We start from the raw sequence: 12,079 nt of genomic DNA, 5'->3' as shown, positions 1-12,079 counted from the left end.
AAGTTGTTTGAGTTCCTTATATATTCTGGATATTAATCCTTTGTCAGATGTATATTTTGCAAATATTTTCTCCCACTCTGTTGGTTGTCTTTTAACTCTTTTAATTGTTTCTTTTGCTGTGCAGAAGCTTTTTAGTTTGATATAATCCCATTTGTTTATTTTTCCTTTGGTTGCCCGTGCTTTTGGGGTCGTGTTCATGAAGTCTGTGCCCAGTCCTATTTCCTGAAGTGTTTCTCCTATGTTTTCTTTAAGAAGTTTTATTGTCTCAGGGTGTATATTTAAATCCTTAATCCATTTTGAGTTGATTTTAGTATACGGTGAGAGGTATGGATCTAGTTTCATTCTCCTGCATATGGATATCCAGTTATCCCAGCACCATTTGCTGAAGAGGCAGTCCCTTCCCCAGTGAATAGGCTTGGTGCCTTTGTCAAAGATCAGATGGCAGTAAGTGTGTGGGTTGATTTCTGGATTCTCTATTCTATTCCATTGGTCAGTGTGTCTGTTTTTATGCCAGTACCATATTGTTTTGGTTATTATAGCTTTGTAGTATAGCTTAAAGTCAGGTAGTGTTATGCCTCCAGCTTTATTTTTTTTGCTCAGCATTGCTTTGGCTATGCGTGGTCTTTTATTGTTCCATATAAACGTCTGAATAGTTTTTTCCATTTCTGAGAAAAATGTCTTTGGAATTTTGATGGGGATTGCATTGAATTTGTATATCACTTTGGGTAGTATGGACATTTTCACTATGTTGATTCTTCCAATCCAAGAGCATGGAATATCTTTCCATCTTCTTGTATCCTCTCTAATTTCTCTCAGCAGTGGTTTGTAGTTCTCATTATAGAGATTTTTCACCTCCTTGGTTAACTCAATTCCTAAGTATTTTATTTTTTTGGTGGCTATTGTAAATGGGCAGGCTTTCTTGATTTCTCCTTCTGCATGTTCACTATTGGAGAAAAGAAATGCTACTGATTTTTGTGTGTTGATTTTGTATCCTGCTACTGTGCTGAAATCATTTATCAATTCCAACAGTTTTTTTGTAGAGGTTTTAGGCTGTTCGATATATAGGATCATGTCATCTGCAAACAGGGACAGTTTGACTTCATCTTTTCCAATCTGGATGCCCTTTATTTCCTTCTCTTCTCTGATTGCTCTGGCTAGTACTTCCAACACTATGTTGAATAGGAGTGGTGAGAGTGGGCATCCTTGTCTAGTTCCTGTTCTTAAAGGAAAAGCTTTCAGCTTTTCCCCATTCAGGATGATATTGGCAGTGGGTTTGGCATATATGGCTTTAATTATGTTGAGATACTTTCCCTCTATACCTAACTTATAGAGGGTCTTTGTCATGAATGAGTGCTGAACTTTATCAAATGCTTTTTCAGCATCTATAGAGATGATCATATGGTCCTTGTGTTTGAGTTTATTAATATGGTGTATCACATTTATTGATTTGCGTATGTTGAACCAACCTTGCATCCCTGGGATGAATCCCACTTGATCGTGATGAATAATTTTTCGTATGTGTTGCTGTATTCTGTTTCCTAGTATTTTAGTGAGGATTTTTGCATCTATATTCATCAAGGATATTGGCCTGTAGTTTTCTTTTTTGGTTATATCTTTACCTGGTTTTGGTATCAGGATGATGTTTGCTACATAGAATGAGTTTGGGAGATTTGCGTCCGTTTCAATCTTTTGGAATAGTTTGTAAAGAATCGGTGTCAATTCCTGTTTGAATGTTTGGTAAAATTCTGCTGTGAATCCATCTGGTCCTGGGCTTTTCTTTGTTGGGAGCCTTCTGATAACAGCTTCAATCTCCTTTATTGTTATTGGTCTGTTCAAATTTTCTACGTCTTCACGGTTCAGTTTTGGGAGCTTGTGTGTGTCCAGAAATTTATCCATTTCCTCCAGATTTTCAAATTTGTTGGCATATAGTTGTTTATAGTAGTCTCAAATGATTCCTTGTATTTCAGATGAATCAGTTGTAATATCGCCTTTTTCATTTCTAATTTTTGTTATTTGAGTCTTCTCTCTTCTTTTTTTTGTTAGCCATGCTAATGGTTTGTCAATTTTATTTATCTTTTCAAAAAACCAACTTTTTGATTCGTTGATCTTTTGAATTGTTTTTTGGTTTTCAATTTCATTCAGTTCTGCTCTGATCTTAATGATTTCTTTCCGTCTGCTAACTTTAGGTTTGGATTGTTCTTGTTTTTCTAGTTCTTTAAGGTGAAGTGTTAGGTTGTTCACTTGCCATCTTTCTATTCTTCTGAAGTGAGCATTTAATGCAATAAATTTTCCCCTCAATACTGCTTTTGCAGTATCCCACAGGTTTGCGGCCGAGAACACGGACGGCGACAAACCAGAGACAGAGTGAGTGCCCGACCTGGCACAACCCTGTGAGTGACCCGTGGCCCAGTTCTGTTCGGGGGGGCGGATGCCCACCCGGCTCCCGCCTGCACCACCAGGCCAATCACTGCCCCGGTGCTGCCTCCATTTTCCCAGGTGCGGGCAGCTCCACCCAGCTCGGCCATCACTGAGCCCTCCCACTTGCTTGGCCTGGCGTGGGGCTTTCCGGAGCCTGCGGGCTGGCCTCCTCTCCCACTCCCTCCGCAGTTCTCTGGCAGGGCTGGTGGCGTGGGGCATCTCCGGCCAGTGTTGGGAGGGCAAGGAAGTACGGGCGGGCTGACTGTCATTCCACCACACCCTGGACTCCGGCCCCCGGTAAACTTCCTGTTACTGGGAGGCAGATACCATCTCTGCGGCCACCAGTTTGGAAAAAAGCCTAACGAATTTCTGGCTGGGAATAGTGTGGCAGGAGAGCTCCCAGGTCTGCTTGAACCTGCCGGAGAGCAGGCTGCAGGCGGGCAACCACAGCAACATCCTAGTTAGTCATTAGTCTCAAACCGGTGGACTGTGAAACCCCCTGCCACAATGAATAAACACCAAAAAAAAGATACCAGAAATACAAAAAATCAAGAAAGTACAACACCAAAAGTTAATAAATCTCAAACTCTAGATCCTATAGAACAAGAAGCCCTTGAAAAAACTGACAAGGAATTTCGAGTGATAATTCTAAGGAAACTGAATGAGATACAAGAAAACTCAGCTAGACATCATGATGAAATGAGGAAAAGTATACAGGATCTGAAAGAGGAAATGTACAAGGAAATCAATGTCCTGAAAAAAAATGTAGCAGAACTTGCTGAACTGAAGAAGTTATTCAGCGAAATAAAAAACACAATGGAGAGTTTAACCAGCAGGCTTGTTGAAGTTGAAGAGAGAACCTCTGAACTTGAAGATGGGCTGTTTGAAATAACACAAGCAGACAAAAAGAAAGAAAAAAGAATCAAGGACATGGAAGAAAATCTGAGAGAGATATCAGACAACCTCAAGCGCTCAAATATCTGAGTCATGGGTATTCCAGAAGGGGAGGAAAATGGAGATTCCATTGAAAACATATTCAACAAAATAGTGGCAGAAAACTTCCCAGGTATAGGAAAAATCACAGATCTTCAGATCCAGGAAGCTCAACGATCTCCAAACGTATTCAACCCAAAAAGGCCTTCTCCAAGACATGTCATAGTCAAATTGGCAAAACTCAGAGACAAAGAGAAATCTTAAAAGCTGCAAGAGAGAAGCGTCAAATCACCTATAAGGGAGCCCCAATCAGGTTAACATCAGACTTTTCATCACAAACCCTAAAAGCTAGAAAGGAATGGGATGATATTTTCAAAATACTAAAAGACAAAGATTGCCAGCCAAGAATACTCTACCCTGCAAGGCTATCCTTCCGAAATGAGGGGCAAATAGTATATTTCTCAGACAAACAAAAACTGCGGGAGTTCACTACCACACGACCACCCTTACAAGAAATCCTCAAGGGAGTACTGGGTTTGGTTCCTGAAAAATAACTACCACTGCCATAAAAACCCAAGAAAAATCTAAACCCGCTAGTACAATAAAAATGGCATTCATGAAGAGAAAACAAGCTAACAAAAACACTATCTACAACCTAAGGAACCAAGAAACAAAGAAACCAAACAGTAAATCAGAAAACAAGGAACAAAAGACACCTAAGACAACCAAACAACCAATAAAATGCTAGGAATAAATCAACACCTTTCAATAACAACTCTTAATGTAAAAGGCTTAAATTCCCCAATTAAAAGACACAGACTGGCTAACTGGATCAAAAAGCAGGACCCAACGATATGCTGCCTACAAGAGAACCACCTCACCCATAAAGATTCACACAGACTAAGAGTGAAAGGATGGAAAAAGATTTACCATGCAAACAGAAAAGAAAAACAAGCTGGAGTAGCTATTCTTATATCTGACAAAATAGACTTTAAACTAAAAACCATAAAAAGAGACAATGAGGGACACTACTTAATGATAAAAGGACTGATCCATCAAGAAGACATAACAATCATAAATATGTACGCACCCAATGTTGGAGCAGCCAGATTTATAAAACAAACTCTATTAGACCTAAAGAAGGAAATAGACACTAATACCATAATAGCAGGGGACCTGAACACTCCACTGTCAATATTAGACACATCATCTAGGCAAAGAATCAGTAGAGAAACACAAGATCTAAACAAGACTCTAGACCAATTGGAATTGGCAGATATCTACAGAACATTCCACCCAACAACCTCAGAATATTCATTCTTCTCATCAGCACATGGATCATTCTCCAGGATAGATCACATATTAGGTCACAAATCAAGTCTCAATAAATTCAAAAAAATTGGAATTATCCCATGTATCTTCTCAGACCACAATGGATTAAAACTAGAAATTAATAACAAACGAAACTCTGGAAACTATACAAACACATGGAAATTAAACAGCATTCTACTTAATGACATATGGGTCCAAGAAGAAATCAAGCAGGAAATCAAAAAATTTATTGAAACTACATTTTTATTTTTAAAAGAGATTTATGTTCAAAAACAAAAACAAAAAATAGTGAGAAAGTGGTGCTTTAAAACTTTTGCAAATCTCTTTACTGTCTGGCTTAAAAGAAGACAACTGGATTTTCATATCTGTTTCAGCATTCAATATGTTGTGATATGTTGTTCTTGTTGAAACATATGAAGAAAATCTGGCTTCAATCAGATACATAGTTGGGAAAGGGAGGAGTATTTTAATAGCCCATTCCTCTCTGATAACACACCAAAACCGGACAAGTGGTCGTTTCCTATACATCAGTTACAATGTGGAATCTAGAACTACACCAACACACTTTCAGACACTGTTTCATTACAGTCCATTGATCTATCTTGAACTTTGAATGGATCTTTTACCCATATACTGTTTTGTCATATCATGTTCTGGTCTTCAGGATATATTGCTTCAGTGAGTTATGCAAATCTCCCCAAGACTAACATATTTCATTGTATAATATCAAAACAAACATATTGGTTAATATCATCAACAATCTCATCAGAAAAGTCCTTAAATATGGAGACGTTTCAGGCTCATAGTAAAATGCAATTTTTGCAAAATTCTCATTTTCCTTGAAAGCTCAAATTCTATCATTACCAACAAACACTCTCAGTTTTCCTTGAAGTAACAGGCTCATGTCATTCATTCTCAAGAAAATGTGCATTAAATCCCCAAGTATGAATAACTATAATTTTTCAGTCAGTTATTCTTTCAAAAATAAAAATGTTATTCCATATAAAAAAAAGTGACTAGCTGGTCTCCCAAATGTTTTTTCTCAAGACAACATAATACTTCAGTATATAGCAGGTGTGCTACATAGTACTTCCCATTTTGGCATGCAGTATTATTAAAACATGCACTATGGGCCGACCCCGTGGCGCACTCGGGAGAGTGCGGCGCTGGGAGTGCTGCAGCGCTCCCGCCGCGGGTTCGGATCCTATATAGGGATGGCCGGTGTGCTTGGTGTGGCTGGTCACAAAAAAAAAAAAACATGCACTAAAAGGTCAAAATTTATTAAAATTAATCATTTTTACCTCATCATAAAAAAACTTTCTTAAGTAACACTGGCACTTTTTCTTTTTTCATTGCAAGCATATGTCAGAAAAGAATGCAATGACTACTAGTGCAGTTTGATGCCACTGCCTTGTTTCCCACTAAGGCACCAGCAACTTTTGTCTACCACTGCTTGTGGATCATCAGTACAAATGTTAATTGGGTGAAAAGGTATGATAACATCTTAGGATTATTACAAAAGTTGCTTTGATCTCATAGATCTCCTGCAAGTTCTCAGGGATCCCCACAGGCCCATAGTCCAAACATCGAGAACTGCTGATGTAAATAAATATACTTAGATGCTGAAAGGACAATCGAAACATCAGTGGGTCCACAATTTGTCTAAGGTGAAGCATTCCTGATCAGAAACGAGGAGCTGAGGGGCTTGCCTCGAAGCTAGCCGCATTTGCACAGCAAGTTCATTTTACTACGTCTATTAGGAGGGATAAATTTATGTGTAACTAGACAGTCAACAGTGAAATTCTACACATTATTCTGATTATGGAAATAACTAATGTTATTTCTGATTTATCATGGACATTCTATGTAATATGGACTCATTAGTAAGTGGCTTCATAATCAAATTTCTAAACTAATTTCTGAAAACTAAATGAAGTACCTAACATTTTATTCAACGTAAAACTAAGCAGAAATAGTTGATAAGTTTTTAAATGGCCTACTGTCAGTTTAACACTGCTAAACGATGGATGGTAGTCATTAGATTTATAACAACAGTGGGACAAATGTTTATAACCACGGTACCTCCTGATTTTAATATTTAGGCCCTTGAAAGATACAATGAAGGACAAGAATACAGATGTCCAAAATACAGTATCTATTAACAACTCTTTTCAATAAAAAACATTGTCCTGTGATGAAATCAAGAAGCTTATCAACTACAGGCAAAAAACAAAACAAACAAAAGGAAATCCAAAAATATTGATTTAGAAACTGTTTAAAATAAAGCAGAGTATATATTAACACTTATTTAATAACCCATTTTTAAACGATACTAAAACTCTAGTTATTGAGTCATATATACTAGTAACTCATGTTATAAAATTACATTTCAAGCCATACAATTTAAATTATATAAAACCCAAATAGTGAAGAAGGTCAACTTACTCGATCTGCTAATCCTCCAGGAACTATAGTCCTCACAACCACACCACTTGATTTTCCTCCAACTATTCCAAAACCTAATCCAGAGCCGTCATTAATGAGTTCAACATCTTCAATATGGCCCCAACGAACCTGCAAATTAATGGCAAGTGAGAGCCACAGTGTCAGTAAAACACATAGATTCTTATCTTTCCAATACAGTAATTACCAAAGTAACAGATCTGCAACAGATTGTACATTCATACAATTAATCAAGACAACTTTCTAAAAGCTAAGAGATACACAATTATATGGTCCCTGCCCTTTAAGGAACTTATAATTCAGTACAGAAAGAAACTAAAACACAAATAATTAAAACACAAGGCAGAATACTGGATCATAATACACTGTAGCTCTAAGAGGACAAGAAACGTGTCTTGTTCCCCAATCTATGCTCCATTATCTAGCACAGAGCCTAGCACACAGTAGGAATCAATAAATATGTGTTTGCCTGAATTGAAAGAGGATCACAAAATGTTATAATGATTTTAGGGGGTGTGGTAGGGGCACAGGCCAGAAGTCAAATCCAATGAAGAATTACAGAAAGCCTCATACATGGAAGGAGGGCATTTAAGTTGCACTACAAAGAAAGAAGACATTCAACAAAAAGGGAAATTTAAGAGCAAAGCTAGGCCAGATGGCAGAATGGGTCAAAGATACAGTCAAAAGATTGGAGTTAAATGGTTAAACAAGTAGAAATAATTGAAGGTTTTAGAAGAGAGAATACAAGAACAAAGCCATGGTTTACAAAAATTAATTTGGCAGCAAAGTAAAGAGTGAAACGTGAGGACACTAGGTGAAGACACTAATTTATCAGACTCTTAAGCAGGAAAGGAAAGGCAGGCCTGACTGAAGGAAGATATTGGCAGTAGAAATAATACAAATCAGACTAAAAGATACAAGTGATTTTCCCCTAACTTGCAGGCTTCCATGAGAAATGTGCATTAAATTCACATAATCCAACTGCAGAACACCACCCTCCCTCGCAAGATCATAAGGGCATACTCATTACTTAGTTTTTCTATTATACTAAATTGGAAAGTTACTATTCAATGTTAAAATACCCAGGAATATTGGGAATGTTTAATAAATTCATGTCTGAAAAAATATCTAGCATCTGGGAAGCAGCAATGTTTGCTAAAATACCATGCCTGAATTAATGATACCAGCTAATATTCACTAAGTGCTTACTCAGCACCAGGCACTGCACTTAGCTCTTCACAAAACTTCTCAATCAATCCTCACAACACTCTGAGAACTAGACACCAGTACTAGTTCCAAGTAACAGATGAAGAAACTGAGTTGTGGAGAAGTCAAAGAACCTGCCCAGTGTGACACAGTAAGTGGAAGAAATGAACTCGAACCCACTGAAGCCTGACTCCAAAGCGCTTGTTCTTTATATGCTAAACAATGTACCACTTTGCTCACTATATTTATTATGTAAATTGCACTCTATAAATATTACTGATTACAACAGGGAAAATGCCTATACATAAATTTGTGTGAACTTGTACTGTACCACATAGCCTATTTTTTCTTTTGTCCCAATAATGAAAATTAAATAAATCAGCTAGCACTTAGTGTTGTAAGAAAATAAGATTTATTAGCTTGCATTCTGAAGATGCAGGCCAAAAATCTGTAAAAGGTTACAAAGCAAGTTTAAGGATTCCCAAAAGAGACATACACTTTTATTCTTTTAAATTGTTTAAATTAAAATGCACACATAAGTATACATCCTTATGTGAAATAAAAACTGCTATAATTTTGTAGCATCAATAATCTACTTGTAAACTCCCCATTACGATTTACAAAAATAACGCTTTTTAAATAAATAACCAAATCTTACTTGAAACTCTCAACAGTAAGTCTTTAATAAAAACTCCTAATTAATTAACTGGCTACATCACCAAGGAACACAGATTCTTTTCATCACCAAATAAATTACACCTAATACTTCAATTTGGCCTCTATATTAAATAATAATCTTAAATAAGGAAACCCATAGGACACTGAAAAGATAAAAAAACAAAAAACAAAAAAACCTACATAAAACCTCTTTTTAAATATGTTAATGATGTATTTGGAGATATGATCATCTTCCTTCAACTATGATAAGTAAAATGACACCTTCTAAATGTCTTTATACTTCTTGTAATCAATGGTATAATTTAAAGTTAAGTATTTTTCCCAATTTGCAACTCACTGTTTCAGGCAGAGTTGTATCAGTTAGGCTGGTAGAAACACTGCTTTTTGTATGGACTGGTTCCCTGGCCACAACCAGATGTAAGGATCCAGTGGTTTGTTGTAATAATGCAATCGCTTGCTGATGGGAAATGTTCCGATCCAGTGGTGTGTGGTTAATGGCCAATATTTGGTCATTTTCCTTTAACCTGTGATCCCTTAACGGTACAAGAAAAGAAATTTTTGTTTTAAGTGATCTAATGACTTGATTTTTAAAAATCTGTTATTCAAGTTAAACAATTTATTGCTTACTGTACTACCTCTTTTCGTACATTTTTTCAAATGATTATTTAATTATATAACAGAACTTTTCAGAATACTTTTCATCAAAGCACTTATTAACTAAATAATTAGGTAATACATCACTAAACACACACACACACACACACACACTTTAAAAGCCATTTGGTTAGAAAAATAAACAAAAACAATTTATAAAGCCCTACTGCCAAAGTTTTGCAAGGATGGACACTGCCTCCGTTACTGCATGAACTCCTGAACCCCTTCCGATCTGACCCACCCATACCACACTGGAGTTAACTGTTATCTCAACTTCACCAATAACTTCCTTTCTAGCAGATTCACTCCATCTCCATTGTCCTTCTTTTCTCCAACATTTGTCAATAGAGGCCAAACTCTTCCTCAAAATCCATAGAGATTTCCTCCAAATCTGTATCTGAGCCCTTTTCTCTCTCCCAATACCAATTTCCCAACTGCTAACCAAGGTAAAAAGGACCATTTAAAAAGAAATCAGCAAAATTGCTAAAGAAAAAAAGCACTACTATAGTTAATATTTACTGAGCACTTATTATGAGTCAGGTGCTGTCTTACGTGCTTTGCATACATTATCTGATTTAATCCTCACAATCACCTTTTGAAGTACTTTGCTAATTTTTACACACAAGAAATTGAAGCCTAGTTGGGGGGGAGGGGGGGAGGGAGGAGGGAGGGAGGTCTTGGTGATGGGGAGCAATAATCAGCCACAATGTATATCGACAAAATAAAATTTAAAAAAAAATAAATAAAAAATAAAAAATAATAATAAAATAAAAAAATAAAATTAGAGAGAAGTCTAAGGTGTTAAAAAAAAAAAAGAAAGAAAGAAATTGAAGCCTAGACAAGCTTAGCATCTTATCTAAAAAGTCCGACTCTGTAGCATAGTCTTTAACTTCTTACGTTAAAGCACATCCTAAAGACAGCCAAGGTTTACTCTGTCCCCAGTTTATTTGTCTGAATTATCTCCCAAACACCGTGATACTCCTCCTCTTCCTGTTCACCCATTAACACCACATTCTTCCTTTTCCTTCTTTGTCTCTCTCGCATCCACTCATCTCCTCCTTTCCATCCCAAATGTCAACCCTCCGGTTGGGATCCTTATCTAACACCTAAAATTTGTTTTAGATTCTCCTAGGGAACAATTAAGTTGAATATTTCAATTTTTGATGCCAAAATTGTGGGTGGCTCTCACAATAGATCATGTAGCAGTAAAAATGCTGCTTAGAAATCCTTTTATTAATATCAGAAATTGTATATGTTATATTAAATGACAATTAAGATATATTAATTATTTTACTAAGAATAAGATATAAAATTGTATGTATTCCATGACCTTGTATTTATAAAAAGAAAACATTCTAATATAAGAGTATTTTTCCTATTTGTCTCAGAGTGGTGCAAGTCAAAGTGGGGGTTTTTTGCTTGTTATATGTCTACATTTTAAATTTTCTATTGCACATTACTTTCAAAATGATTTTCATAATTTTAAAACATATTTTTAAATTGAGAAAGCTGCTTGTAAATTTTTCCCCAGGCCTAAAGAAACATTTCTCTTTATATGTAAATACTACAGGACAGTATCCAGGAATCACTTCCATTCCTCCATCTCTAGTGTTCTCTTTTCTCTAACCTATTTCTATGCAAAGCTTGTTCAGTCAGGGAAATTTCTTAATTAATCCCAAATGAATGAGTTACTCTTAAATCTTTTCAGCCCTGATGGAACACATTTTTCATAAGTCAGTCCTCAATTTACTGACTTACAAATTTTCTATTTTCTAGGAATCAGTCTATTTTAATCAACCTTTTCCCCAAACCCAATAGATTTCCAGAACATCTCCTTTCTTTCCAGTTAGAATCTGCTCAGGAAATATAAACTCAACCCAAAATAAATAAGATACAAAGAAGTCTTCTAAAAAAATATGATTTTGATGCATTCTAAAGTTGAATCGAATTAGCTTTACTGCTCCAATTATTAACAATTTAATTCCTCCATACTATTTTACGTTATATATAAATATATATTTACATATATAAAATATATACGTGTATGTATAATAGTATCCAATGATACTCTCTATATACACTTTAATGCCCCATACTAATTTATACATATACAATTATATGTATGAGGGTACTTCAAAAAGTTCATGGAAAAACAAAATTAGAAGATAACACAAATCTTTCCATAAACTTGTTGAAATACTTCATATAATTGTATATAATTATACTACATGCATATATATAACTCCCCATACTAATTTTTATGTATACATACACACACATGTGCACACACACACATGGACAGACATATATTTTGAATTCACACTTTCCACTCAAGGTAAGACTAGTTCTTGTCTCTCCTTCACAACATTCAGAAATAATGGATTTCCATGACTTT

The 12,079-nt window shown here is 35.9% G+C and overlaps 1 protein-coding gene across 4 annotated transcripts in view; it reads right to left on the bottom strand.

Moving 5' to 3' along the window:
• The window catches only part of PATJ (PATJ crumbs cell polarity complex component), a 369,539-nt gene that overhangs the window by 320,622 nt on the left and 36,838 nt on the right, over window positions 1–12,079 (bottom strand). For all 4 annotated transcript variants that reach the window (XM_063103640.1, XM_063103641.1, XM_063103642.1 and 1 more), the window contains exons 6-7: window positions 9,368–9,563; window positions 7,129–7,257 (exon numbers count right to left, since the gene is read on the bottom strand). In XM_063103640.1, coding sequence (XP_062959710.1) covers window positions 7,129–7,257; window positions 9,368–9,563 — 325 coding nt within the window. The remainder of the gene's footprint in view (window positions 1–7,128; window positions 7,258–9,367; window positions 9,564–12,079) is intronic.

Source organism: Cynocephalus volans, chromosome 8 (genome assembly GCF_027409185.1).
Source record: "Cynocephalus volans isolate mCynVol1 chromosome 8, mCynVol1.pri, whole genome shotgun sequence".
NCBI classification, from domain to species: Eukaryota; Metazoa; Chordata; class Mammalia; order Dermoptera; family Cynocephalidae; genus Cynocephalus; species Cynocephalus volans.
This window is presented reverse-complemented; position numbering and strand designations above follow the sequence as displayed.